The 26,471-nt window shown below is 45.1% G+C and overlaps 4 protein-coding genes across 10 annotated transcripts in view; 3 read left to right on the top strand and 1 right to left on the bottom strand.

Annotated features, from left to right (window-relative positions):
- Positions 1–82: 82 nt before the first annotated feature.
- On the bottom strand, positions 83–1,798 carry LOC120794519 (interferon a3-like). The gene is made up of 5 exons (XM_040135650.1): positions 1,667–1,798; positions 1,459–1,551; positions 1,076–1,225; positions 806–889; positions 83–194 (listed from the first exon to the last, which is right to left on the bottom strand). Exons 1-5 carry the CDS (start codon positions 1,796–1,798, stop codon positions 96–98), a joined length of 558 nt encoding a protein of 185 aa, XP_039991584.1. The 3' UTR covers positions 83–95.
- A 3,101-nt stretch (positions 1,799–4,899) lies between these two features.
- LOC120794508 (interferon a3-like) lies at positions 4,900–6,853 on the top strand. The gene is made up of 5 exons (XM_040135632.1): positions 4,900–5,031; positions 5,155–5,247; positions 5,481–5,630; positions 5,817–5,900; positions 6,742–6,853. The coding sequence occupies exons 1-5, from the start codon at positions 4,900–4,902 to the stop codon at positions 6,838–6,840; spliced, it is 558 nt and encodes a 185-aa protein (XP_039991566.1). The 3' UTR covers positions 6,841–6,853.
- Positions 6,854–9,302: 2,449 nt separating this feature from the next.
- On the top strand, positions 9,303–23,387 carry plekhm1 (pleckstrin homology domain containing, family M (with RUN domain) member 1). 7 transcript variants are annotated; one of them, XM_040135767.1, is made up of 12 exons: positions 9,303–9,594; positions 11,078–11,167; positions 12,208–12,449; positions 12,579–13,238; positions 13,951–14,449; positions 16,262–16,409; positions 18,629–19,615; positions 20,104–20,249; positions 20,721–20,914; positions 21,461–21,524; positions 21,617–21,774; positions 22,389–23,387. In XM_040135767.1, exons 2-12 carry the CDS (start codon positions 11,114–11,116, stop codon positions 22,495–22,497), a joined length of 3,261 nt encoding a protein of 1,086 aa, XP_039991701.1. In that variant the 5' UTR covers positions 9,303–9,594; positions 11,078–11,113; the 3' UTR covers positions 22,498–23,387. The 7 variants fall into 7 exon arrangements, with proteins under 7 accessions (XP_039991701.1, XP_039991704.1, XP_039991709.1 ...); XM_040135770.1 differs by having other exon boundaries at positions 9,303–9,665; XM_040135772.1 differs by lacking the exon at positions 9,303–9,594 and adding an exon at positions 10,393–10,471.
- A 2,567-nt stretch (positions 23,388–25,954) lies between these two features.
- Positions 25,955–26,471, top strand: part of LOC120793884 (kelch domain-containing protein 1-like) — a 9,535-nt gene continuing 9,018 nt past the window's right edge. Inside the window, exon 1 of the mRNA XM_040134297.1 lies at positions 25,955–26,366. Coding sequence (XP_039990231.1) covers positions 26,280–26,366 — 87 coding nt within the window. The 5' untranslated portion in view covers positions 25,955–26,279. The remainder of the gene's footprint in view (positions 26,367–26,471) is intronic.

Genomic DNA, 26,471 nt, shown 5'->3' with positions numbered 1-26,471 from the left:
ACGCAGTACATAAATAGGCAATAAATAAATAAATGGCTAAATAAGTAAATAGACGAGCAAAGAAATGAACACAGTCTTAATCCGACAGAAAGATTTTAGTTGGCGGTGAGTAGAGATGAAACCAGCTGGTCTGCTCTCATTAGATGGGTTTTGATTTCCTTCCTGATCAGCTCCCAGGCTTCAGCACTGTGGCCCTGCAGACACAAGAATATTATCATTGGATGGATAGATGGATGGATGGACGGATGGATGGATGGATGATAGATGGATAGATGGATGGAAAGAAAGAAAGATAGATAGATAGATAGATGGATAGATGGATAGATAGATGATAGATGAATAGATAGATAGATGGGTAGATTGATAGATGGATAGATAGATGGATAGATAGATGATAGATAGATAGATGGGTAGATTGATAGATGGATAGATAGACAGACAGACGGATGGATGGATGGATGGATGGATGGTTGGATGGATAGATGGATAGATAGATAGATAGACAGACAGACGGATGGATGGATGGATGGATGGAGGGATGGATGATGGAAGGAAAGATAGATAGATGGATAGATAGATAGATAGATAGATAGATAGATGATAGATGGATAGATGATAGATGGATAGATAGACAGACAGACAGACGGATGGATGGATGGATGAATGGATGGATGGTTGGATGGATGGATAGATGGATAGATAGACAGACAGACAGACGGATGGATGGATGGATGGATGGATTGATGGATGGATGGATGGATGGATGGATGGAGGGATGGATGGATAGATGGATAGAGAGACTTACCACTCGTTCTAGGACATGACGTGAGAGTCTCTTGAAATACATGTGCAGCTTCTTGTTCTTCTTCTTGTGGCCGTGGCTCCGGATCTAAATGATCAACAGGTAAAAATTATTTTCAATTCAAATAAATCCTCATTACACTGTCACCATGGACCCGTGAGTCCCTCTGGTCAACAGGATTTAGAGGAGCAGAAATCAGTCAGAGAACCCGACGCACCAAGTTTGAAATGGCAGGGAACAAGAAAGGTCACGTTAGTCCACCCTGACACCTACACAGGAGCGAAGGCCGTCGGCCTGCTGGGTCACAACATTGAGAAAGTTCTCCGCTCTTCTCTCCTCCCACGACGCAGAGCTGTGATCCCCCTCAAACAGGACGGCCGTCTCCTCCAGAACCTGCACCGTGAAACCAAGTTTATCCTCAGCCTGGAAGAAGAAGAAGAGCGATCGGATTAGTCCAGCAATACATGTATGACACTGCTTGACAGCTGTTTCCCAAAGTGGGGAAAACGAGAAAAGACATAACAGATAGAATAACCCACGCTTTCCTCTGAAAACCGTCCTCTGCATTAAAGGAGAGAAAGCCAGGTCATGTCTTTGACACGTTTTTCGTTCACTGCAGGTGTTTTTCATAGACAGAAGCTGAGCTGATGACTCACCGATGCTGTGGACGCCGCGTTGTACAGATCGTAAGGGAAGGCCACAGCGTCGTCCACTTCAGCATCCTCAGTGGTGTTAGTGGAATTATTAGCCTGCATGGCACAAAGAAACACACACACCATGTGTTGAGGTAAACAGACATCACACTCATTCAGTTAAGGTAATTCAGAGGCTCGAAACAATGTGGAAAGAAGTGGCTGCACTCACCATGGTGTCTAGTAGATCCAAAGAGTTTTCACTGTACTGTCTGAATTTATGATCCATCCATCTGCAGCTCAGCGGGGAGCCTCCACTGTACAGACCGAGAAACAGGCAAAGGAAGAAGATCCTGCTCAGCATTTTTTTTCCTCTTTTTTTAAAAGAAAAAAAAAGGTAGAAGTTGGGTTTGTGTGGAGCAAATTCAGGTGTGTCCCGGTGTTGTGTTGGAGCAGACCTGCAGCGCCTCCTTTATATAGCAGAACACACCAATTTCATTTTCCTGACATACACCTGGGCGGGAAACCCTGGACGCGAACTGTGGCTTTCACACGGTTCAAAGGTCAAAATCAACCACAACATACGCGTAAAATGTCACACATTTCGGTTTTGAATGAGTGTCCTGATTAAAAAAAAAAAAAAAAAGGTTCCACAATAAAGAATAAATAAATATCACACCAACCGTACACATTAAAAATGCTTCTATATAATAGCAAGTAATGCCATGTAATGATTTTAATAGAGAAAAAATGTTGGGACAGAAGATAGAAAATAAACGCAGCTCACTATTTATAATATAATAACTGTTTGTTTTTCGATATTAGAATTAATGGAATTATTTTGGAAGTATTTTTGCGATTTTTAAGGCCAAATAGAAAACTGTAGACTCCCCAAATGAATTCTCCTTGGATGAAATCCCTGCCACCGACGATGCTTGTAAATGGTGCGAGCATCTATGTGTTTATCTGTTTACTTTCGATAGTTTACGGTTGTTTACGGTGTTTACGGTGTTTCTGGAGAATGCAGGCGACGTTTGCCTTCGTCTCTCTCTCTCTCTCAGCCTGCAGGCTGCCCGGTGCGATGGGAAATGTGATTTTAAAAAAAAACAAAAACAATACGAGGACACTTTATTTCATAGTTGCGTCTGCTTCACTGCGACGGCGCGGGTTCACGGTGATCCCCCCGCCGACAGGGCCGCGGCCGCGGCTGCGGCAGCAGCCTTTTCCGCCGGGGCAGTTCCTGCGATGTGAAAGTGAAAGCGGCCCCGCGGCGTGACGCTCATTGGTCAGTGACATTTCGCCTGGTTTCCACTGGAAGGTGAACCAGACGGCCTGCAGAGGAAGGGGGTTCTCCTTCACCGTTTCAGTTTGCCGACCAGAGCGCACTTTACAGCCTGTTATGAATCAATATGGAAAAAAAACAATCAAGCGTTGTTTTACTCGAACTGTGGCCGAGGAGCCTGGAAGAACAGGTGTCTCTGCTGAGACTCTGATTTGGTTGTGGTGCTGTTATTGTGATTTGTAGTCTTCTTCTTTATTATTATTTCTTTTTGCCTAGAGATATTGGTCAGATTAATATTAGAGTAGATGAGACATGGATCTGTCCAGTGAATATTCTTTCTGCCCTTTGCATTAAAAACAAAGATAAGCTGAAGGGCAACAAACTGACAAGAAACCACAGATGTTGAGTAAAGAACTATTCCTCCATTCTCCTTTTCTAATATTACAGACCTGGGGCCATGTACCCCAAAACATTTAGTCTTAGACTCCCTCAGATGAAACAACGTCGTCCTATGTGTCTGTGTTGACTTCAGTGTGAACATGAGTTGTAACCGGACGGAGAGTATTTTCCTTCCCTGGATGTTTCTTTGGAAGATTTTCAATGTCTGAGGAGGTAAAGCTAAAAAAAAAAAAATTATATATATATATATATATATATATATATATATATATATATATATATATATATATATATATATATATGATAGATAGATAAATAGATAGATATACTACAGTGTATATTTGTACTGTTGCTCCCCCTGTTGAACAGATGCAGTATGGCATCACCACAAATGCACAGTCTATTTCCAGAATGTAGAAAAACTAAAAACACTTTCAATAGAAAAACTGAGATCACTTTACTTTAAGTCCCCCCGAGCTTTACCTTTACTATGCATTATATGCTTTTACTATTTAGAAGCATTTTTAATATGTACGGGGGCGTGACATTCCAGCTTTGCTGTGATATCTGTTTATTCTTTTATTGTGGTGTAGTTCCCCCTTTTTCTCCCCCCTCGTCAGGACACTCATTCAAATCCGAAATGTGTGACATTATAAAGGGGGATAATAAAATAACGGTCAACATTTAAATTTAAATTGCTAGAAAAAAGGGGGGGGGGTAAATGTTTGTTTGATTTCCCGCATAGTCACTTTGTTTTTAAAGGGTCATAAATCAGACCCCAGAATAAACAGAAAAATGCCGGATACCTTCATTTCTCTCCCTGGGTGGCCTTGAAAAAAATAAATAGAAATAGATAAATCAATCAATAAATACACAAAGCTCATGAAAGTAGCCGAGGTGACGAAACGCACGTTGCCGTGATTTTCCCAGCGGAGTCAGCATGAAGGTGCGTCGCCGCGTCACGGCGCGCGGGCCGCAGCCGCTTTCACTTTCCGTCCGGGGAAGCGCGCTCCCCGGTTTCACACCGCCGGCGTTCGCCCGCTTCCGCGCCGCCTCGGCGCCGGGGACGGCGGCCGCGAGGGCGCAAACAGTCGTCCCTGTCACCCCGCCGGCCGTGGCCGGCCGAGCGCGCCTGGAGGCGATGGCCGAGTCGCAGCCGAGCGGACGCGCGCGGCCTCGTGCCACAAGTTGTTCGGAGAGAAAACAGGGGAAACCGACAGATTTACATCGATAAATAAATGTCACATTGACCCCCCACTCGATGTTTCCTGTCTTATTTCGGATGTTTCCTTAAAAAACGCAAAAGAATTCCCGCTACTCCCAAAACGCCCTGCATCTAACGTGTCCGTGCCGTAATAATAAATAGTCATCTGTGTGTTTCTATCCTTTCCCGATGAATTCTATAACAGGAATTTTCTATGTGCTATTATTGTATTATACTGTATTTCCTCTGTACCTTTAAAACCCAGTGCGTCAATTACCTGCATTGTGGAAAAATTAATATTATTTATTTATTTTCATCTGGACACTCATTCAAAACCGAAATGTGTGACATTTTACGCGTATGTTGTGGTTGATTTTGACCTTTGAACCGTGTGAAAGCCACAGTTCGCGTCCAGGGTTTCCCGCCCAGGTGTATGTCAGGAAAATGAAATTGGTGTGTTCTGCTATATAAAGGAGGCGCTGCAGGTCTGCTCCAACACAACACCAGGACACATCTGAATTTGCTCCACACAAACCCAACTTCTACCTTTTTTTTTTCTTTTAAAAAAAGAGGAAAAAAAATGCTGAACAGGATCTTCTTCCTTTGCCTGTTTCTCGGTCTGTACAGTGGAGGCTCCCTGCTGAGCTGCAGATGGATGGATCATAAATTCAGACAGTACAGTGAAAACTCTTTGGATCTACTAGACACCATGGTGAGTGCAGCCACTTCTTTCCACATTGTTTCGAGCCTCTGAATTACCTTAACTGAAAGAGTGTGATGTCTGTTTACCTCAACACATGGTGTGTGTGTGTGTGTGTTTCTTTGTGCCATGCAGGCTAATAATTCCACTAACACCACTGAGGATGCTGAAGTGGACGACGCTGTGGCCTTCCCTTACGATCTGTACAACGCGGCGTCCACAGCATCGGTGAGTCATCAGCTCAGCTTCTGTCTACGGAAAACACCTGCAGTGAACGAAAAACGTGTCAAAGACATGACCTGGCTTTCTCTCCTTTAATGCAGAGGACGGTTTTCAGAGGAAAGCGTGGGTTATTCTATCTGTTATGTCTTGTCTCGTTTTCCCCACTTTGGGAAACAGCTGTCAAGCACTGTCATACATGTATTGCTGGACTAATCCGGTCGCTCTTCTTCTCCTTCCAGGCTGAGGATAAACTTGGTTTCACGGTGCAGGTTCTGGAGGAGACGGCCGTCCTGTTTGAGGGGGATCACAGCTCTGCGTCGTGGGAGGAGAGAAGAGCGGAGAACTTTCTCAATGTTGTGACCCAGCAGGCCGACGGCCTTCGCTCCTGTGTAGGTGTCAGGGTGGACTAACGTGACCTTTCTTGTTCCCTGCCATTTCAAACTTGGTGCGTCGGGTTCTCTGACTGATTTCTGCTCCTCTAAATCCTGTTGACCGGAGGGACTCACGGGTCCATGGTAACAGTGTGATGAGGATTTATTTGAATTGAAAATAATTTTTACCTGTTGATCATTTAGATCCGGAGCCACGGCCACAAGAAGAAGAACAAGAAGCTGCACATGTATTTCAAGAGACTCTCACGTCATGTCCTAGAACGAGTGGTAAGTCTCTCTATCCATCTATCTATCCATCCATCCATCCATCCATCCATCCGTCTGTCTGTCTATCTATCTATCCATCTATCCATCCATCCAACCATCCATCCATTCATCCATCCATCCATCCGTCTGTCTGTCTATCTATCCATCTATCATCTATCCATCTATCATCTATCTATCTATCTATCTATCTATCTATCTATCTATCTATCTATCTATCCATCTATCTTTCTTTCCTTCCATCATCCATCCATCCATCCGTCTGTCTGTCTGTCTATCTATCCATCTATCATCTATCCATCTATCATCTATCTATCTATCTATCTATCTATCTATCTATCTATCCATCTATCTTTCTTTCCTTCCATCATCCATCCATCCATCCATCCATCCATCCATCCATCCATCCATCCATCCATCATCTATCCATCTATCCATCTATCTATCTATCTATCTATCTATCTATCTATCTATCCATCTATCCATCCATCCAACCATCCATCCATCCATCCATCCGTCTGTCTGTCTATCTATCCATCTATCATCTATCCATCTATCATCTATCTATCTATCTATCTATCTATCTATCTATCTATCTATCCATCTATCTTTCTTTCCTTCCATCATCCATCCATCCATCCATCCATCCATCCATCCATCCATCCATTTATCCATCTATCATCTATCCATCCATCCATCCATCCATCCATCCATTTATCCATCTATCATCCATCCATCCATCCATCCCTCCATCCATCCAACCGTCCATCCATCCATCCATCCATCCATCCGTCCATCCATCCATCCATCCATCCATCCAATGATAATATTCTTGTATCTGCAGGGCCACAGTGCTGAAGCCTGGGAGCTGATCAGGAAGGAAATCAAAACCCATCTAATGAGAGCAGACCAGCTGGTTTCATCTCTACTCACCGCCAACTAAAATCTTTCTGTCGGATTAAGACTGTGTTCATTTCTTTGCTTGTCTATTTACTTATTTAGCCATTTATTTATTTATTGCTTATTTATGTACTGCGATGTTTGTTTACTCATGCATTTATTGATTTGTTGATTGGTTGATACTCTTGATTGTTCATTTATTTGCTTGTCTATCTATTTATTTAGCTATTTACTCATGTATTTATTTATATATGGAGTTGTTTGTCTATTTATTTCTTTATTTTTCTAAGTAGATAAAGGTGGATATATATCTTTTTAATTTGCACCGAGGAAATTGGAATATATATTATTTACATGTTAAAGCCAATAAAAACAACTATTCTTCCAGCAAATAGAAAAGTGTTTATTGTATTCATTCCTCTTGCATAAACCAAAGAGATGCAGATTTTATTTTTACTTTTATTTTTTTTTTAAATTACTAACATATATTTTTCAATTCTGAGTTCACCTTTTCAAAACTGTTCACGCAGCCAGCGAAGCCCAAGAGTTTAAAAGAGTTTCAGCTTGTTCAGCGTAGGAACGTAGGTTCCCCCCTGCTGCCTTAGAACATGTGAGTTGACTCAACTTAGGCTGAATAGTTAGCTCTGAGTCGTTTTGAAAAAGTAAAACCAACTGAACTGAGTTAACCAGACTCGAGGGCAACAACTCCAACGAACGTAACATGTTAAATTTGATCAGCTGTTCAGTCAGACAGACACATTTCTTTTTCATTTACACACTTCTCAGTTTAAAGGGTCAGATGAAAAACTTGCAGCCGCAGCCGTTGAAGACATTTTAGAGCCAATGGAAAGACAAAGACGGGGTTTTGTGCATTTAAAAAAAATTTGTTTTTAAAGCTCATCCAGGGAGAAGAACTAAAGTATTTGTCATTTTTCTGTTAGGGTTGGGGTTAGTGGTGTGGGTTGATCACTCCATGGAGGAAGCATCCAGATCTTTTCCTCAAGTAAAAGTATTAATATAACACTCCTAAAAATACTCCATTATAAGTTAAATTCCTGCATTGAAAATGGTACTTCAGGAAAACATACATGCTGTATACAAAGTAAAAGTACTCTGTTACTATTTTCATTATAAATGAATCCGCTGATTATTTTACTCAGTCATTCGATGGATTGTTTGGTTGGCCAGAAAAATGACATCACAGTCACCAGGGGCCAAAGTGACCCCCCCCCCCCAATCAATAGTGAAAACCCAAAACGGGTCACTTCACTGTAACTTAAGACTGGATTAAACAGCAAATCTTCACTTTTGAGAAGCTGGAGCCACGAAATATTTGGCATTCTTGCAAGACATAAAGCGATTAATCACTCGTCGCAACAGTCTTCGTTTTTCTGTCGACCAAACGATTAGTCAACGGGTCATTTCTTTAATATACGGTTTATGGGATGGTTTATCTCCATGACAATGCATCGCATTTTAGAGGCTCCTCTTTTATATGCAGAATCTCAATTTCTAAAGTAACTAGAGCTGTCACTTAAATGTAGTGGAGTAGAAAGTATAAAGTACCGTGAAAAGAAATGAATCAAGTACAGCAGAAGTACCTCAGATTTGCACTTAGGCGCAGTACTTGAGTAAATGTACTTAGTTACATTCCACCAGTGACGTTCACTGACAACCACAGAAGCTATGCAGGAATCGATATCACAGATATAATCCATAAATGTACTCTGGCGCCCCACGTTGAACCAAGGCAGTATTGATTACTAAATATTAGCTGTAAATCACTGTGTTTCCAGTCTGTAGTTGTACTAGAAATCAGCGGTGGAAAGTACATTTACTCCAATACTGTACTTTAGTACAATTATTAGGTACTGTCACTCCATGTTATGCCACTTTGTACTTTCATTTCACTACGCCCCCCCTTTATAGTGTCACGCCTCCTTTAGAGTGCGTGATTAAACCTGCCTGTTTTTTTTGTTTTGATTTTTTTTTTGACTGAGCGACGTTGCTGGACAGGAAGCGTTGCCGACGGGACAGGGAACATAACGTCCTCGAGTGTCGGCAGACGAAACCGCAGCAGCAGCATCAGCACGCCCCCCCCCCCAAAAAAAACCGCGCTGCCTTCAGGTGTTACTCGTAAAGTACCGCCGCCACCGCTGCTGCTCGCCTCCGCAGCGTTAGTTCAGGCAGTGTCCATGTGATGAAGTATGTAAAATATATTAGTCTCATGCAGTGGTGGAAAGTACTTTTACTCGAGTGCTGTACTTAAGCACAGTTTTGAGTCGCTTGATCTTTACTTGAGTATTTCAATCTTATGTTATTGTATAATATTCTTCTTCTTACTGACAGCTATGGTTACTTTTCTTTTCTTTTTATTAGTAAGGGAGTACTTTTTTCATCAATGGGTTCATGTTTGTGACTTTTTTTTTAATGATACAGAAAACACACCCAGTAGGAGTGTTATTTTCATATCTGCGTTGCTTGACAAGAGAAAAATATGTTTTTGTTTAATGCCCGTAAATTGTCGTTGACACTTTTACCATGTCTCTGACGGAACGTGAAGGCATCACCGGTCTAATGAAGTTCCCATGATGCATTTGTGTTCAGCTGGATAGTGGCACCACCTCTCGACAAATCTTTGTTAACGCTCGTTTTTCGCGTGTGTTTTCGGACGTTTTTAACAGAAACGATGGAGAGCGACTGCACGGATTGACTCGCCGAACCGAGTGTACAGTGTTTCACAGAGGATACGCCGCTTTCTTTGGACCTCAGTGGCAAGTTAGCCGAGCTGTTTTCGGTGAGGAGGCTAGCTGTGTACTCTGGTTGACGATCGCGGCTAACACCACATTCGGGCTGATTGACAGGAAGGTGGTTTAATACCGCAACTCGTGTGTGTGTTTGTTTGTTTGTTTATACAGACACACACACATGTGCTTTCATGTTCTGTGTCTAATATTCCGATGTTTCGATCTCCCCTGTCGGGCTTTGAGTGCTCTCACACGCCCAGGTCAGACGTCGAAAGTGGCGACTTGCCGCCGGTTAACGCAAGAGCGTTGTAAAGGTCGGAAAGCTGTGGAGCGCAGCGGTAGGTGTTTCGACCATCAAACAGTCAGAGGGTAGCGCCACCCTGCGTCTTCCACTTAACCCCTCTGTTTTCGGCCGTAGCCTGGCGCTAAAGGTAGCAGGGTTAAAGACAACATTCACCCGCCTCTAACTTTCTCTGTGATCGGTCACTCTACACGCCAACGTAGCCGCACGCACAGTAGACTTGTCGTCAATCACCCCGGAGCAGTGTTGATTTTCGTCAGACGACGTCCCGGTGACAAAATAACCGTTTTATCACCGCAGGTCCGCATCCTCGGTGCGACCCGCTGGTTCGTGCGCAGTGCTCGTGGGCCGCGATCGAATCGCGTTTTCACGCTCGCCCGGTTGTCTTGACAGCAAAAAAGAAAAAAAAAAAGGGGGGGGGGCGTATTTGGGAACGACCACATTGTGAATCCGGCCGTGTTGACCGCGGAGATCAGGAGGGGGAACCGGACGCGGGTGCAGCGGGCTGTAGCCGGCTGGGCGGAGGTTGTGTGGCAGCGAAGAAGAAGAAGAAGAAGAAGAGGAGGAAGAGGAGGAGGAGGAGGACTTTCTGTGCTGTCCGTCCCGCTCCCTACCAGCAGTTGCATGTGATGCACTTTAGACGTTTGCTTAGTGAGAGCGGATTTCACCGTTTTCGTGTGGCGCGGTCGTTTCGCCGTGGACAGAGCTCTCTACAAAAAAAAAAACAACAACCAAAAACCGACCCCGGTGGCTTAACGGAGACGGAGAGCTGTGGTTGTGTCGGGGGATTACGGCTCTCCCGTCGTTTTAAAGTTCCGATCTGCTGCCGCAGGATTGGGGAAGTTTAGTTCTGAAGCACCCGTGGCTCCACTTCCCTGCAGACACACTCTTTATAATCAGCGCCTCTCACATGACTCGCTCGGAAGTGGTGACACACTGAAACCCTGAAATTGCAGATATGTCACAGACTACAGTCTCGTGATGGAGAATGTAACGAGAGCTCCGCGGCAAATAGGCTCCCACCCTGAAGCACCCTTAGCATCACATGTCTCGTTGGCCTGCCCGGTGACACAAGCTTGCGTTACTTATCTATCCACCTTAAGTGTCAAATGTCCTTTTAACAGGGAAGCAGGGCTCAGTAGACACCAGTGTTAAAGGGCTCACTGTCTGGCCAGCCGGTTACATTTTGCACATGTGAGAGAAATAGTTTTTTGTTTTTTGTTGTGTTTCAGCGTGCCATGTGGGAGTAGACCTTCCCGGGAGGTGCCATGCTCGCCACGCAGATGCCAGACACGCCACCCGAGGCCAAAGACGTCAAACAGGTAAAACCGCGAGCCGTTCCCTACGTGCAAAGGTCTTGGTACCTGGCAGATTTGGCTTCTGCCTGGTCGCTTTCTCTTTTACTGTTACCTCTCTACCCGTGGTGAGGGTGTCAGAAATGGACCTCACTGGCTCTCCGGATGGATTTTTGCTAAACATATTCAGGCTGTGACAACGAAGTCATCCGCGGTGTTCCGCATTACACCACTCTCAGCCCCGAACTTGGTGAACCACTCACATGCTTCACCACTTTCAGCCCCGAACTTGGTGAACCATTCACATGCTTGCGTATCTAATTACAGTGTTTTTAGAACAGGCTGAACAGACAATCTAATGCTCTCAAAGAGACAAGACCAGACACAGAGCGGAAGGCCGAACAACAGCATTTCATCACATCAGTGAGAAAGGAGGATAAAGCATTGGACTAGGAGAACAGAATATACTGATACGCGTGACCACTTTAATACGATGTATACGATGCATGAATTTGCCGACAGTGTAGGGTGTGCTGCAGAATTAATGTACGTAAGTCAGGAAGCGAGGAAAGCAGGCAAGGATTTGTCCCTCTAGAAATTTTCATAGCTGTCAAGCTCAACTCCTGCCACGTCAAGCACAGTAAAAGAAGGGTGCTTCAGAGTCTAGTGTCAAGATAGCCTGCTCTCAGAGTGCTCTGTGTTGCTGTAAAGCCTGTTCTTGTCGTGCAAGCTATTGCACAACGTAGCCGTGCTTGTTTAATGTTTATATTCTCTGGCCTTTCCATGTCAGATGACAGTAGGTGTCAAGTGACGGTAGGTAATCTAGGGCTCGTGTTTCATAACAGCATGGTGACTGAGCTCGCTCTATCTATTCCTCATCACGCCGTAGAGTTGAATGCAGAAAATGCACCGGCTGTATTCCTCTTCTGTGTGTTTTGTGAACAGAAGTCCCTGTCAGTTTTCCAACCCGCTTCTCAGCAGAACCACACTTCATTGAACCCTCTCCATAAGAAACGGGGAAGCTGATCATTCTCCCTCTCCCATACGTTGTCACAATTGTCCTGCAGATTAAAGAGAAGTTGGCCCAGTCGCTGAAGGCCCTGCAGAAGCGATACGTCACGTCAGACACAGTCGTGACCAGTGAAGATGGTGATGCCAACCTGCTCTGCTGTGCCCTGGAGGCCATCTTCATCCATGGTATCAAGGGCAAGTACATCCACTCGGAGGCTGGGGGTCGGACTAGGAAGGGAGACCGGGGACCCCTCCCTCAACCGTTCTTCTGGAGCCTCCTCAAGACCGTCACCCACCGGTAGGTGGGGACAATGGCACAAATGTACAAATGTTAATCAGATCTCTAATATTACCATTTTATGTGTCAGGATCGTTTCCAAATTAACTTAAGTATTAAGTGTTATCATACTCTCTGTTAAATTCCCAGCGATGTCATCACAGAGCTAGAGAAGATCAGCTTCGTGGGCACGGATGTGGGCCGCTGCCGGGCATGGCTGCGGCTGGCCCTCAACCACGGCCTGCTGGAGTGCTACCTCGCGTCGCTGTTTCGGGAGGACTCCATGCTGCAGGCCCACTATCAGCCCAGCGCCTTGCTCCTGAACACTGAGGAGCGGGACGTTCTGCTCAGCTACCTCCAGGGTCTGGCCTCGCTTACATTCAGCCTGTCTTACAAGTCGGCTGTTCTCAACGAATGGACCACCACGCCCTTGGCTCTCGCTGGACTCTGCCCCTTCTCCCAGGCAGATACACACGACCCGCCCCTTAACGGTGGGGACCATCCCACCTCCAAGTCCACGTGCAAGGAATCGTGGGATACGGTGTCTCAGTCATCGTGCTCATCAGATGCTCCGTGCCCCATGCTATTGGTGGTGAGGGGGTCAAGTGATTTACAAGGGGGTAGGACCGCACTCAACTCATCCAATTTAAGCCTGGACACCACAGGCTCCTCTCAGCTCTCCTCCAGCTTCAGCTCCGATAGCCTCCTGCAGGGGCAGGACCCACGCAGCCCGACAGGAGAGCAGTGGTCCTCGTGTGACCTGGACTTGCCCATTAATGTCAACATCAGTGCCAAGAGGCCACAGAAAGAGTAAGTGTATCTGCTGGGATACACTAGCAGATAAGGCTGGTGTTGTTCTATATTTTTCTTATTATAAACAAATCCCATGAAAAGGCCAAAACCTACAATGAATTGATCCTTACAACAAGTATTGTGTGTGTATCCAAAGCCTGATATATCGTTTCTCTGTGCCGTAGACCTCTTGTTGTCCAAAGCCTATTAAAAACACATCAGTGAGCCATGTTCCTCCGTTACCATGAACATTTTGTAGTTTATTTTGCGTTAATCCCACATACGGTGTACTGTTGCCATAAATGCTCATTAGCGCACCAAATGGTTTTTCAATCTGTGGCTGTGGCTAATTGACCCTTGGGGGACAACAAAAGTGTCTCGAATTGAATTGAGAATGAAACTGCCACAGACAGGGTACGGAAGTCAGAAAGTATTGATAGACAGACTAACACATTATTGTTTTTGGTCCTTTCATTGGATTTGTTGACAATAACAAAAATCTAACGTACTTTTAGCTTTACGCTTTAAAATGTAGAGTAAGCATTTTGTGCAATTAGGAAAAAGATTTCCCTGACTTCAGCTAAAACCGACCCATCTCTCAGTTAAATTGATATGGTCTTTTTTACAACGGACGTAATCAATGAAACAGACAATAATAGTGTACTCCAGTTTGTCCTAAGCTCACAGTAGAATGAATAGTATGTCAAGACTCTAGTCTTTGTCTCTGCAGTTCGCTGACTGAGTTTCGGGAGAGCGGGCAGTGCAGTCAGGACTCCTTTGTCTCAAGCCCGGGTCCGGATCAGTTTTCAGAGACGGCAATTTTCAGTGGCTCTGACAGTGAGACCCAGGGTGCCGCTTCCCCATCCCAAGACCTCACAGCCCAGCCCCCGAACTCTGTGCTCTCCGAACCAGAGCCACCACCGACCTCCCTTGAGCTGCCATCGCCTGAGGACAGCCGTGTTAACCACACTCCCTCTGAAGCGTGCGATTATACCTCTGAGGAGTTACACTTGGACGCTGGCATTCTCTCCACGGTCGGCGGGCCGGTTGCGTCTGCGGGGCCTGTAGAGGGAGTAAATACGGCCACTGTTAAGGAGAGTAGTGAGCCTGGCCGGGAAGAGAAAGAAGCAGAAAGCTCAGAGAAGAGCACATCAGAGCGTCCAGTGCACCCAGGGCCACATCGCTCTACCAGCATCCTGAGCAGGAAATCGTCCTCAGATTCCCTATCAGTAAGTGTATTTGGCAGACAAAGAGCTTTTGGTTGAAGATGACTCATACGGATGCAGAAGCCAGGACTCCATTAATGCAATCACAGTATGTGATTGAAATTGAAGTCCTTGGCTTAAACCCTCTCCTATCCATTTATAATAGAAACATTTTCAGTTTCTTTTTGAGCCACCTCTTGCCTCTTTAGAAGGGCGAGTCAGGATTTTCAGAGTCGACTCAGAGTCGGCAGCTCTACCCGAAGCATCGACTCTTTGGGGGGTTGACGCTTTGATGATTTGTCAGGTGGTTTTTAGTTCGTTGGTTCATCCTTTTTCTTATCTCTATTTTTTGTTTATATGAATGCTCAAAATTATTACTGCTGTCCTCTCTTCATTGCACCTTACCTACAAGTAGGAGAGATGCGTCTTACACTGCCCTGCACACGTATCGTCAGGTCGGTTCAGCCACGCCACACTCCTGCACGTGATGCTCCTGTTTTACCTAAGAACTCATGTTTTGATGTCTTTGTTTATGATCTGGGATGCGAAAACATCCGATTTCTACACAGTCAGAGAAAGTAAAAGTCGTTGACAGCGGCCAACAGAAACGAGTCACGCTGCCCTGCCTCGCGCTGTCCGGGGTTGTGCTGCCCTCCGTTTCCATCACCTGTCTCTGCTGTTGCTCCTGCGTCTTCTGTGTGCTGTGAAGTAGTCGACTCACAAAATGCGAGCCCCACTCCTTAGTTTGTCTGTAGTTTTTACACTCAGACTCAGATGAACAGTTCGATGCAGGAATGTATCTCACAAAGTGAAATCCTGCTGTAGCAAAATGAAAATATAATCCAAAGGAGTATCTAAACAAGTGTAATCCAAGTGAATGTATTCCAAAGGTCCAAAATCAACAAGTAAAATAGGCTGTATTGAGTGAAACTAAAAGCAAGGCGACCTCTTCCAACCTGTAACTGCTGACTAGTCAGTTTTTCGCAGCTGACTTCTAGATTACAACGCTAGGAGGCGACCTTGAGCAAAATTGATCCACGCAGTAATGCAGCCACAGTATACGTGTCATCTACAGAGCAAAGGTTATTCACAGTTAGCAAGTGATGAGTTGACAGATAGAGAAAAATGCCGAATTGTCCTTAATCCTGAGATGCTGTTTGGGTTTTCCCACTGAGGAACTGACAAATAGGATGTCTGACTCTTCCTGGAATCAAAGTATCAGGCTGGAAAATCAACACATGCTATTGAATAATTCACGGAAAAAAATGTGGCTTCGTTATTTTTAGACTTTTTTTTTTTTTTTTTTTTTTTTTTTTCCAAAGAAGAGAAATGAGAAGTCACGAGAGTCCTGTGTTGTGTCTGTGTGTTCTTGTCTCATTTTAGAATATAAAACAGTTCTTAAAACAACACATGACGACAACAAGAACAAATACAAATACAAATGATTTCAAAGCAGGAACAGCTCCAGGATGTGTCACAATATTTCCCAGAATACATTACTTTCCACATGATGGCTATTCAGTTAAAATGAGTCAAGAAAATGATAAATTTGTGCCCATGTTTACTCAACCCTCAACAGTGAAAGACACCATTTATTGTAGTTTGTTATAATTCTCACACTACTAACCCCAAAGACTCGTGATAACAGGAATCACCCTTTCACAAACTACTCACTGAATAGACTGAGCTCTGTTATGTTTTCTATGATCTGGACCATTGACAAATAAATCTGATCCAAAACCCACATTTTTTTTTTTTTTTTTTTTGGAACAGCAGCAAAAGACATTTTATTTTGTTGTGTGCTAGATAAAGCAACTTCTGTCATGTACAATGCAGCATTCCCATTCCTGGATCTCTGAGGATGATATCTACAAGCCCCATCTGGAGGAGGTGTCGGACCACGATGAGGCGCCGCCTCCTGCTCCCGCGCCCGAGGCCAAGGTCTCCCAGTCACCCCCCAGTGTCGTCCATCGCAGACAAATAGGTATTACACACTATCTCCATGTTTTGAGTGTGAAACTGAAACGAGATGATACCGCCATACACGCATTACTCTCTGTCCAAAGAAACTCCAAAGTGAAAAATGCCAACCATTCTCTGGTTTTAGCTTCTCAAATGAGACAGTTTCTTGCTTTTCATTTCCATATATCATTGTAAAGGGAATGTATTTTCGTTTCAGACTTTGGGTCCAACAAAACAAGACATTTGAAGATGTCGCCTTGGACTCTTTTATTATATTTTGACATTTAATAGACTAGACGAAGACCCCAGTCTCAGCCATGAATGTTATGAAGGTTTACATAAAAACATAAATTCAGTTTGTTGACAATTATCCCTTCATGGTGTGTTTTACTTAAAGGTGCCATGTGAAATTTTCCCGTAGACAAAGTTTTTGTTTAGATTCAGTGTAACAAAACAAACTGTGTCTATTCTTAAGTTTGAACGCAATTCCTCCCACATAAAACATTTGCGACACTGATCTTACTTAAAAAAATTGCTTTCTCTGCGTGTTGCTGCCACCCATAGATCAGTGGAATAGTGTGAAACCAGCGGCAGGGAAAATTAAGACATTGGTTACCTTTTATTTTATACACAGCTCGTCAGCAAAGGTAGTCACCAAGGAAGTAAGTTGAAACGTAAACAGTAATGTTCAAGTGTAAATCCGCCACACAGAGCAGGAAATTCCTTCAGCACTGGAAACTGTGGAATGAGACTCTCAAGCATGTTGCAGTTCTGGCCACTCCCCAAATAGTAATGTCACATCAGGTGTTTTCCATCAGCTGTCAAACACGAAAAGACCTGTTGTTACATCAGTTATTCGGGGTGTGGCCAGATTGATAAAATTGCATTTCTTGCAAAAACCTCACCTGAGTGAGTCAGACCTTTTTATTATGAAGTAGGGAGGAAGTGAAAGCAAATGTGTTGCTACAGAATTTTCTGGTGAAAATCCACCAGGGAGGGCCCTCAGAAGGGCGACAGTGAGAGATGTAACGACGATGACTCTTAAATCACTAGGACCGATTGAATCTGGTCCTCATGCCCGTGAGTATTGATGAATATGTCATTTCACATTGAGTAACACAGACCTATCAACCAATCCGTGTAGACGAGAAAAGTCTGTTCGTTCATGAAACATTGACACAACGTCATCCGTAGTAACGGGGTCAAACCTGCCCCTTCTCTTTGGCGAGGAGCTCTCTCGGGTCCTCATTAAATGTTCCTCTCAGCAGCTCTGTGAAAGGTCTTAAGAGGAAACTCTGAGCCAGGGACCTTTTTAGCACCATTTAGGAGGACTCCTAGTGGTAAGATAGGATACTTTGCGGACATGGCTCCTGATCACCAGATTGTATAATTTAACCCATTGACTGGTCTCTAAAAGGTCAACCTTTCATTAATTAGTCTACTGAAGCAGCATGAGTAAGCACAGTATTTATTAGGGAATGTTTGGATCAAGAAAACTTCCACTGCTCCTTAATGTATTGCTATTTTATGCCAGTAAATATTGAATTAAATTATTTGTCAATATATAGATCTTCTTAACCCTCTGCTCTGGTTTCCTCTCAGTTTCTTAAAAGTTGCTCTGCAAATCAAAGAGAGAATGAAAGAAAGAAAAAGGTTTTTGTCACAGTAATGCCAGTAAAGTGTATTTAAAAGAAACCTCTATATAGCTTTGAATTTTATGCTCAAAACTGATACAATCAATTCAGTAAGTCTGCTTCACAGAATTATGAGAAGCTCATCTTTTCACTGCTGCTTCCTGTAAATCTTGTCATGTTTGTCTTGTGACTTCAATGTCAAACATAGTTGGAAAAGCAACTTTGATAGAATAAAACAAGACTGGCGCAGCACTCCGCCAAGGCCAATGTCAAACAACATACACCAGGTTTCAGAGAAAAAAAAATTCAAATTTATAGTAAATGATCTGGATCTGCCCCAAAATTTAATGGCTTCTTCTCTGGCCCCACCCCATCTTTCCACCAAGTACGGTGCAAATCAGTTAAGTACACTAGTTCTTGCGTAATCCTGCCATCAAACAGACAGGGATGACAACATAACCTCTTTGCCAGAGGTAATTAGTCCGAAGCCGTTGAATAGTCTCCTCAGAGTGATAACAGAACCAGAGATCATGTGAAATAACTTATGCTGGTTTCTTTTCTTTCACTTTCCATTATCTGTGTCCATCGGTCTGTCCGTCTCTGCCAGGCCTGTCCAACCCGTTTCGTGGCTTACTGAAGCTCGGTCATCTGGAGAGAAGAGGCGCAATGGGAATATGGCGCGACTACTACTGCGAGCTGTCGCCCTTCGAGTTCCGCCTGTATTTCAATGCAGAGGAGCGGACATGTTGTGACAACTGCTCCCTGGTACGATGCGAGGACGCTCGCATCACCTCACCTGAGGGCCGCTTCGAGCTGTCCTTTCCGGGGAAGCGACTGTACCTCCGAGCAGCCAATCATGACGAGGCTGAGGACTGGGTGGACCGGATAGTCGAGGCCATCAACAAATGCCGGCCAGCATCTCGTGTTGATGAGCATTGGGAGGTGCTGCAACCATCCAGTGAGAATGGTCTAGATGAACGCACATTTTCATCCCTGTCCTCCTCTCCCTCCAGCCCGGAGAGAGGCTTATTGTCATCCGACACAGGTACATGTGGAGGGCAGGAGGCACCTCCTCCTCTACAGGAGTTCGACTGGACTCGGACTGCTGATTTGGAAACGGACGCCATCAAAGAAGCTGTTTTGTACTTCTCGACAGATCCCGAAGCTCGGACATGGGTGCCTCTGATCTTCTCCCTCTCCTTGGAGGCCATGAAAGGCTTCCGGATACAAGGGGGGAAAAAGTTTCTACAGCTAACCCATCCCATCGAGGAAATCCGGGATGTGGTGCCTGACGTCTCCCTGGGAGGTCCGGCCTTTTTCAAACTCTTGACCGTGAGGGAGACGCTTAGACTCAGGGCAGAGAACTCGGACGAAGCTCGCTCTTGGAGGGTTTTGATCCGTGGAGCTCTGGACTCTTATCTGGAGAGTGGGGAGGATGAGGGCTCTGAGGAGCAAGCCATAGTACGCCCTGGGGTGAGTGGAAATCTACACAAACTGGTGCAGCACAGACTAAAAGAAAACGGAGCACTTCTAGTTCATCTTTGCACCGTGCCCTCGGAGAAGGGACTGGACACTCAGAACTTCAAATGTGCAGGTAATAATCACTTGCTAAGCTTGTTTTGGTTCACTCTCGTCCCACTTTGTTTTTTGCCACACCCAAGAAACCCACTGCGCAGTACCTGCTCAGCACGCACAGGCAAAGAAGCAAAGCTAGCTCCACTGTGGTTACATTTAGCAGCTAAAGAGCCAGATATTTCCCTCAGGAGTTGGAGTAGACCAAACACAGAGCTAAAAGAAGAGTGAATATTGGACTTCAATTCACCAGGTGTCCAGAAGCTCGACTCCAAATGAATGATTATATTGCCCCAAGTTTACCATGTCGACATAAAAGGTGATAATATGTCAAAGTTGTCTTCACAATTTGTTTCGACTGCCCACGAGTGGCCAAAAAAAAAATCTGTTATTCCAGATTTAGAACCTGTTCAGGAGCAGAGTGTGTCGTACGTATGAGCCTGGGTGAATTTCTTTTTCTTGTGGATGTGAGTCAGAGGCTGAGATTCGTCTACTGTGTATCATGCACAGGGTGTCCTCAGCAGATCGGCCCGTCCCTGGGCAGGGCCAGGTTGTGTGAGTTCACAGGCCAGTACTACTGCGACTCCTGTCACCACGGCGACACCACCATCATCCCCTCACGCATGGTGCACAACTGGGACCTCACACAACGAGAGGTGGGTGCCACACATGCAGATCGCTTTTTTTTTTTTTTTTTTAACGACGTCGGATGCACAGACTGCGATGCTGTTATCAGATATTGGAACGACACTCGGGTGAAACCGTGTCAAAATCAGTTGTGCCAAAAAGGCTTCCGTAACATATCTGATCATTTACAGGGGAACTGCCCTGATTTTACATGTCCGTGTCTGTCTGTCTGTCTGTCTACAGTTCTTGAGGAGTACTATTGCATATGTGAAAATTTTTTTTTCAAAGTCTGACAATGTTGCAGGAGTACGACCCTAAAGCGACAGAGTGCTCAGAGGGTTAACTGTTCAGCCACTGCAAGCTCTGATTTCAGTTCGCAGACCGTTTCATGAGCTAGACATACAATATGTGAAAGGTCTGGTCTTTTTTATTCAGTAATCACATTTAACACGAAGCCACGTAGTCTCACCCTGTGTGTGTGTGTGTGTGTCGCTGTCCAGGTGTCCAAGAAGGCCCTGCGGCTGCTGGCTCAGGTGGAGCAGGAGCCTCTGCTGAACCTGGAGCAGTTAAACCCTGAGTTAGTAAAGCATGCCGAGTCCATGGCTCAGGCGCACAAACTGCGGCAGAGGCTGCGCCTCCTGGGCGACTACCTACTCACCTGCCGCAGCGGAGCCTACAAGAAACTCCAAGACAGGTGTGTGTGTGTACGCGCGTCTTTTAAACAAAAAAATTCAGTTTCTCAAAAAAAAAAAAGGCCTCAGAAGGTATTAAAGTCTTACATTTCATGTACAAAGGTCCTAAATATTTTCTCTTTTGTATCTTAGGCTTAAATTTTAGTTATAAACGTTGTTTGTTACGCACCTATAAACTAAAGATGGGATTGTGCGACAATGGATTCCATCCTTTTTTTGTGTAGTTTCAGTCAGAACCATCAGACCTGTAGCAAATGCCGTCACTACTGCTGCTACAGTAGGTAGGATTCTCACTGTGGATCATTTTATGCCAGGTCACGCTAATTAAACAATTGTAGGCCATATCCCTAGTGGTTTTTGCTTTCACACTTTGACCTGTATGATTGTGAAACGGGTATTAAATTGGATTCTATGTGGAATCAAAAAGGTCTTAGAAAGTTATATTTAACTTGGTGAACCCTGCAGGAACCATCTTTATATCTTGCCCAATTTTATTATTACATTCTATGTTTTTGTTTTTGGGTTTTTTTGGTCAATTCTCTCACCAGAATGGGGCACCGAACGTACCTGTTAGAGGCGAGCCATCTGTACAGTGTCGAGGACCTACGTCAGGTATCCCGCTGGCTTGATTATGTTGCCATTTCACCAGTCATCTGCCCCCTTGAAACGTCTTGATACGCCTGTGTCTGTTTTGCGTTTTCTAGATAGCAGAGGGCCAATATGCAAACTACCTGATGACGCTGTCGCAGTTTGCCTCCAACCACGTGTTTCACTGTGACCTGTGCACTCAGCGTGGCTTCATTTGCCAGATATGCCACGCTGACGACATCATCTTCCCCTTCCAGTTTGACACCACCACCAGGTAAGTTTTTTTTGTCCCGGGCCACCTTATTCCTGCTTTCACCTCCCTTCCCTTCTCCTCACCTCATTCATTCCTTCCCCACAACTGCTGTTTTTTTTTTCCTTCCATGTGTAGTATTTGTTTCAAGTCAAGGGTCAACCCAAAAGAGACTCTTGGCTCCAAAATGTGGCCAAACAATCAGAATTTTATCTTACACACTAGCTCCAACTGTTTCCCCATCTGTGATTGGCCCAGTGGAAAAAAACTGCTTCGTTATTCCACTTCTTTTACCTCTGTCCGTTTGTCCAGCTCACAGTTTGGTCACCGCCGTTTCCAGTCTGCCTTAGCTCATTTTATGCGCCTTCCACCAATATCATCTGTAAATAAATGACCAAAAAAAAAAAAAAAGCCTCAGAGACTATAAACAAATGCGGAAACATTTTTCAGTTCTTTTGCTATATTAGTCAAGTGTGTCTTTTGTGTACGGAGACCAAGCTTTGGTTTAACCTTACAGTTAGGGCTTGGCTTTAAAAACATTTTTATAGACATTAATACCTAGATAGATCTTGTATTTACTACTACTACTACTTTATTTCTTTTAAATCCTTCCTTTTTTTTTTGTGCCTCTGACCCAGGTGTAAAGATTGCAAAGCTGTCTTTCACCTGGCTTGCAAGGCTCCAGAGCGCTCGTGCCCTCGCTGTCAGCGAATGAAGAAATACCTGGAGAGGGATCTTCAGGACTGAGCGAGCGGCCAGCAGGGCGGCGACGTGTAGCTCGCCACAAAGACCACCTTTTAACCAGGAAGCCAGGAGGTCGCTTGCGGGGAGAAAAATAACAGAAAACTGAAAGGAAAAAACAAAAACAAAAAAATCTAGCTTTTACACGAAGTAACCTCAAGTGCAATTATGAGCGCGATGAACCTGCCCTAACTGACCTTAAAACCGAAGAGGGAGGTGCTACAGTAGCTAGACTCTCTTGCACTAATCCAGAGGCACGTCGGGCCTCGGGATGCTGACACAACGCAGCCAAATGTAACTGACTTCATACCTCTCCGAATTTCAGATTCAGCCACGGCATCGAAAGACGGACAGGACAGCGGTGAAGGTTGCCGCCGACATACATTTTCACATCGCGGCTTTTTACCTTGTTTGTCTCGATTGTGTCAGATGCATTCTTAACCATCATGTTTACCGGAAACACCCTATTATGCATTCGTCTTGGATGCACAGAGAAAGTCGCATACGTAAGCATAATACAGCAGTGATTGAGGTCGGGTACTATACATGCAAAATAATGAAAACCTCACTTGAAATGTTCTAATTAACACATTTTGATTGTGCCTTCTTTTTAATTTAAGCTTTACACTATTTAGCTCTCGGTGTGTCAGTACTACTACAGGGCCAAAAAAAAAGCATCAGATTGCCATAAGCATGAGGTGAAAATTACACAGCTGCATTAGATACTTTGTGCAAGTGTGAAAATCCGTCAGCAAGGAGACTCCGTGGAATGTTTCTCTTGGTGTATTAACTAACTCAAGGTTATTTAAACTCACAAACAGGCATCGATGTGTAGGATTTAAGACACAGCTCTGAGTTCCTAAAGGCTCAGAGGCGGAGATTTAAAAAAAAAAAAACTAAATAAATCAAAGATTTGTTATGCTGCTCGTGTGATGAGCCACACTGTCATTCATACAGTTGCTGATGTAAATAAATTATAAATGTGTGGCATAAAACATTTTGGAAACATGCTGGTGCAAATTTAAGATCTTTTTTTTGTTTTGTTTTTTTTGTTTTTTTTTTCCCAGGGAGGGGGGGCTGATTTTTTTTATTATGTGATTGGGTTTCGCAGTGATTCCGAAGTCAAAACACATTTTGCATATTTTGCACTTAGCTATGACTGTTAAATGGATATTTCAACCACGGTTTAGTTGTAATATCCTCTGGCACATGAAGCGACACCCAAACTAACAAGCGTTGCTGACATTTTGTTTTTTCCATTTTGTTCCATTTTATTCTCGTCTCTTGGAAATTTGACTCTGCGGTAGAGTTGGACGCGGAATTAGAATTACATTATATTGTAACGAGATTGATTTTTGCAGAGAACAAAAGTCATTGAAGGTTTACTTATCAAATCCATTTTGATATATGCAGAACACATGACTTTCAACTGGCAAGTACTGAATATTCCTGTACTGTTATTACTGTTTTTTTTTTTTTTTTAAATTGTCATCTCATTTAAGTATGTATGATGTATAAATGATCATTATATAAAATAAATGTCAGCGTGTTACACTCTGTTCTCTTTTGTTTAAGGCACTTTTAGACCAAAGATGTGCCGCTGAACTGGATTTATAGTCCGAATTTCGGTCTGAATTTCGTGGCTGTGACGTTTTCTCAGTTTGCCGCATTAGTGCCTTTCCTGCTCTCTCTTCATCGCTCCCTACAAACCACCACCACCACCACCATCATCATCATCAAAACACTGAATCAGGGAATGTCTTTCGGGAGAACGGTGTTTGGTCCCTCCAGCAGAGATCCGGAGGCCCGTAGAGTCAACACCAAGGCTGCACTGAAGCTGTTCACCTTCGTAAGACGACTTCATGTTGCTCTCTCCTCTTGACTTGTCACCCGTCTTGTGTGTAGATACAGGGCTGGGCCCTGTCACCCGGTATCTGCTCTTGGCGTGGGTGAGCAGCAGGGGTTAAGTAGTGCGGCCTGAAGGTTCGTTCGGGTCAGGGTTGGAGCGTGATGCTACCTGACAGAGGGGGCTCGGCGGATTTGTGACGGCGCGGTGCGACAACCCGCTGCAGGGCCTCGCCATAGGTCAAACATCAGGTGACGCGCGCCCGGCCGACTTTCCGTTATGGTCGTCTTATGCACCACGGACGCCGAATTCGGACTTTCAAACCTACAACGGCACCGGTGGAGAGCGCACAGAGTCGGAGTCACGTCCGGTGAAATCGGACAGAAGTCGGATCCTTGACAAACAGGATGTTTGGGAGGAGAAAAGTAGTGGGGAATAGAGTCCAGCCCTCTCAGCCTTCCCTGATGCTGTGGTGCCCGTCGCCGCAGGCCCAGCCTCAGCCACCGCTCGCTTTGACACTACCGGGACACTGCAGTCGTTCGGGTCGGGCCTGCAACCGAGGCCCGATTTTAAACTTTTGCGCTGCCCCTTTAATTTGAAAACGTCACTCACCTGTCCACGTGCTCGCTGCCGTCGCCAGTGGCCGAGGAGAGGTCCCTTCCTCACATGCTTGTACTAAAAACGACTAACTTTCTCTCTCGGCTTTATCTCCTTTTTCTTGTGCGTGTGAGGATTGTTTTAAGACTGACTTGGGGAAAAAAGGCGAACACGTCCTTTAATGTTACTAATAAAACCTGAACGTCTGCAGTGAAAAACAGGCCCGGTGTTGAGGAACAGGTAGGATGGATCACCGAACGGGCCTAACGGGCGCAGGCCCAGAGGCCCAAAGAGTCAGCCCCCCCCCCCCACCTGGCCGGGGGCCTGTGTTTGAAGTGGCTGTTAACATTTCTCATTGACATGTCAGTCAAAAGAGCGCAGAGAGGCGCAAAACTGCTGCAAACAGACGAAAAACACCCGAAAAGAGAAGCAAAAATGATGATAAAATTATGCAAATCCACTATTATGGGGGGGGGGGGTTTGCATGTCTGTGCCCAGGGACTTCTGGTCTCATTACCCGTTCACGCTTTTCTCACATTGTGAGTAACTGACTTCAAAGCAAGAAAAACCACAGGTGCAACTAAATCACATGATGACCGCGCCCCGGTATTGAAGCCGGCATGCTCCGCACCCGGGCCCTGGACCCTGGGCCCTGGCTCAGCACCCGGGCCCTGGACCCTGGACCCTGGGCCCTGGCTCAGCACCCCGGCCCTGGACGCTGGACCCTGGCTCAGCACCCGGGCCCTGGACCCTGGCTCAGCATCGATGTTGTAATTAGCTCCACCTGCGTGCGATGAGTCAAAAACGTCTATTTCCCTCTTTAACTCGGCTCCTGATTGGTGTGATTACATTTGACTTTAATAGATGCAAACTGCAGAAATGAGAAGCAGTAAAAAGATAAAATAAATTAAACCAAAAAAAACCCCATGTGTGAACAATGAACGATCCAACCAGTAAATAAGACTCTGTTTAATATTCTGCAGATGTGTGTAACTCAAAAGGTGTTGGATTGAAGTTGAATGCCCCGCCCCGCCCCGCCCCCCCAGAGTGCACCGGGGCCTGCTGGTAGAGGTAAACTTGCACGGCAAAGAGGATCACGTTAATGGGAGGAGTAAGGGCGGACAGCAAGCCTGAAAAACACGTTTCACAACACGGCCAATCCACTCGGCTTTTCTCTCCGCGGCCAGAGCGGCGGAGGACCAGGTCTCTGCCCCCCGAGCCACCACGGGACCGTTCCCCACGCTCGTCACCGTTTTAGCCGTTTTGCTTTTTTTCTTTCTTTTTAAATCTGAGCCGCGAGTCGCGCTGCTCCACGGGCGGAGGGGTCCGAGTCCGGGGTCGTGGGATGGATGCGCCGGTGAGCCCGCTGGAGAGGAGCAGCCACACGGCGTTCATTGACCGCAGCACCCTGTACGTGTGGGGAGGATACCAGGTGCGTGGTTGAACCCGTGCGGGCGTTTCTGCGAGGAGCGGTCCTCCATTTAACGCCAATATGTCCCGTGTCAACCCGATGCTCAAACGAGCCGAGGACTTGGCT

Source organism: Xiphias gladius, chromosome 9 (assembly GCF_016859285.1).
Source record: "Xiphias gladius isolate SHS-SW01 ecotype Sanya breed wild chromosome 9, ASM1685928v1, whole genome shotgun sequence".
Classification (NCBI taxonomy): domain Eukaryota; kingdom Metazoa; phylum Chordata; class Actinopteri; order Istiophoriformes; family Xiphiidae; genus Xiphias; species Xiphias gladius.
Note: the sequence above shows the minus strand (reverse complement) of the source record. Positions and strands in the feature narration are given on the sequence as shown.

What these genes read in the sequence shown, in the direction of transcription:
- plekhm1 (XM_040135767.1), top strand. Translation starts at nt 11,114, where the DNA reads ATGCTCGCCACGCAGATGCCAGACACGCCACCCGAGGCCAAAGACGTC. An exon ending in CTCAAGACCGTCACCCACCG is followed by an intron (nt 12,450 to 12,578) that starts GTAGGTGGGGAC and finishes TTAAATTCCCAG; the next exon opens with CGATGTCATCACAGAGCTAG. An exon ending in TCAGAACTTCAAATGTGCAG is followed by an intron (nt 19,616 to 20,103) that starts GTAATAATCACT and finishes TATCATGCACAG; the next exon opens with GGTGTCCTCAGCAGATCGGC.
- LOC120794519 (XM_040135650.1), bottom strand. Translation starts at nt 1,798, where the DNA reads ATGCTGAGCAGGATCTTCTTCCTTTGCCTGTTTCTCGGTCTGTACAGT. An exon ending in TGGATCTACTAGACACCATG is followed by an intron (nt 1,552 to 1,666) that starts GTGAGTGCAGCC and finishes TGTGCCATGCAG; the next exon opens with GCTAATAATTCCACTAACAC. An exon ending in ACGCGGCGTCCACAGCATCG is followed by an intron (nt 1,226 to 1,458) that starts GTGAGTCATCAG and finishes TTCTTCTTCCAG; the next exon opens with GCTGAGGATAAACTTGGTTT.
- LOC120794508 (XM_040135632.1), top strand. Translation starts at nt 4,900, where the DNA reads ATGCTGAACAGGATCTTCTTCCTTTGCCTGTTTCTCGGTCTGTACAGT. An exon ending in ACGCGGCGTCCACAGCATCG is followed by an intron (nt 5,248 to 5,480) that starts GTGAGTCATCAG and finishes TTCTCCTTCCAG; the next exon opens with GCTGAGGATAAACTTGGTTT. An exon ending in CCGACGGCCTTCGCTCCTGT is followed by an intron (nt 5,631 to 5,816) that starts GTAGGTGTCAGG and finishes TTGATCATTTAG; the next exon opens with ATCCGGAGCCACGGCCACAA.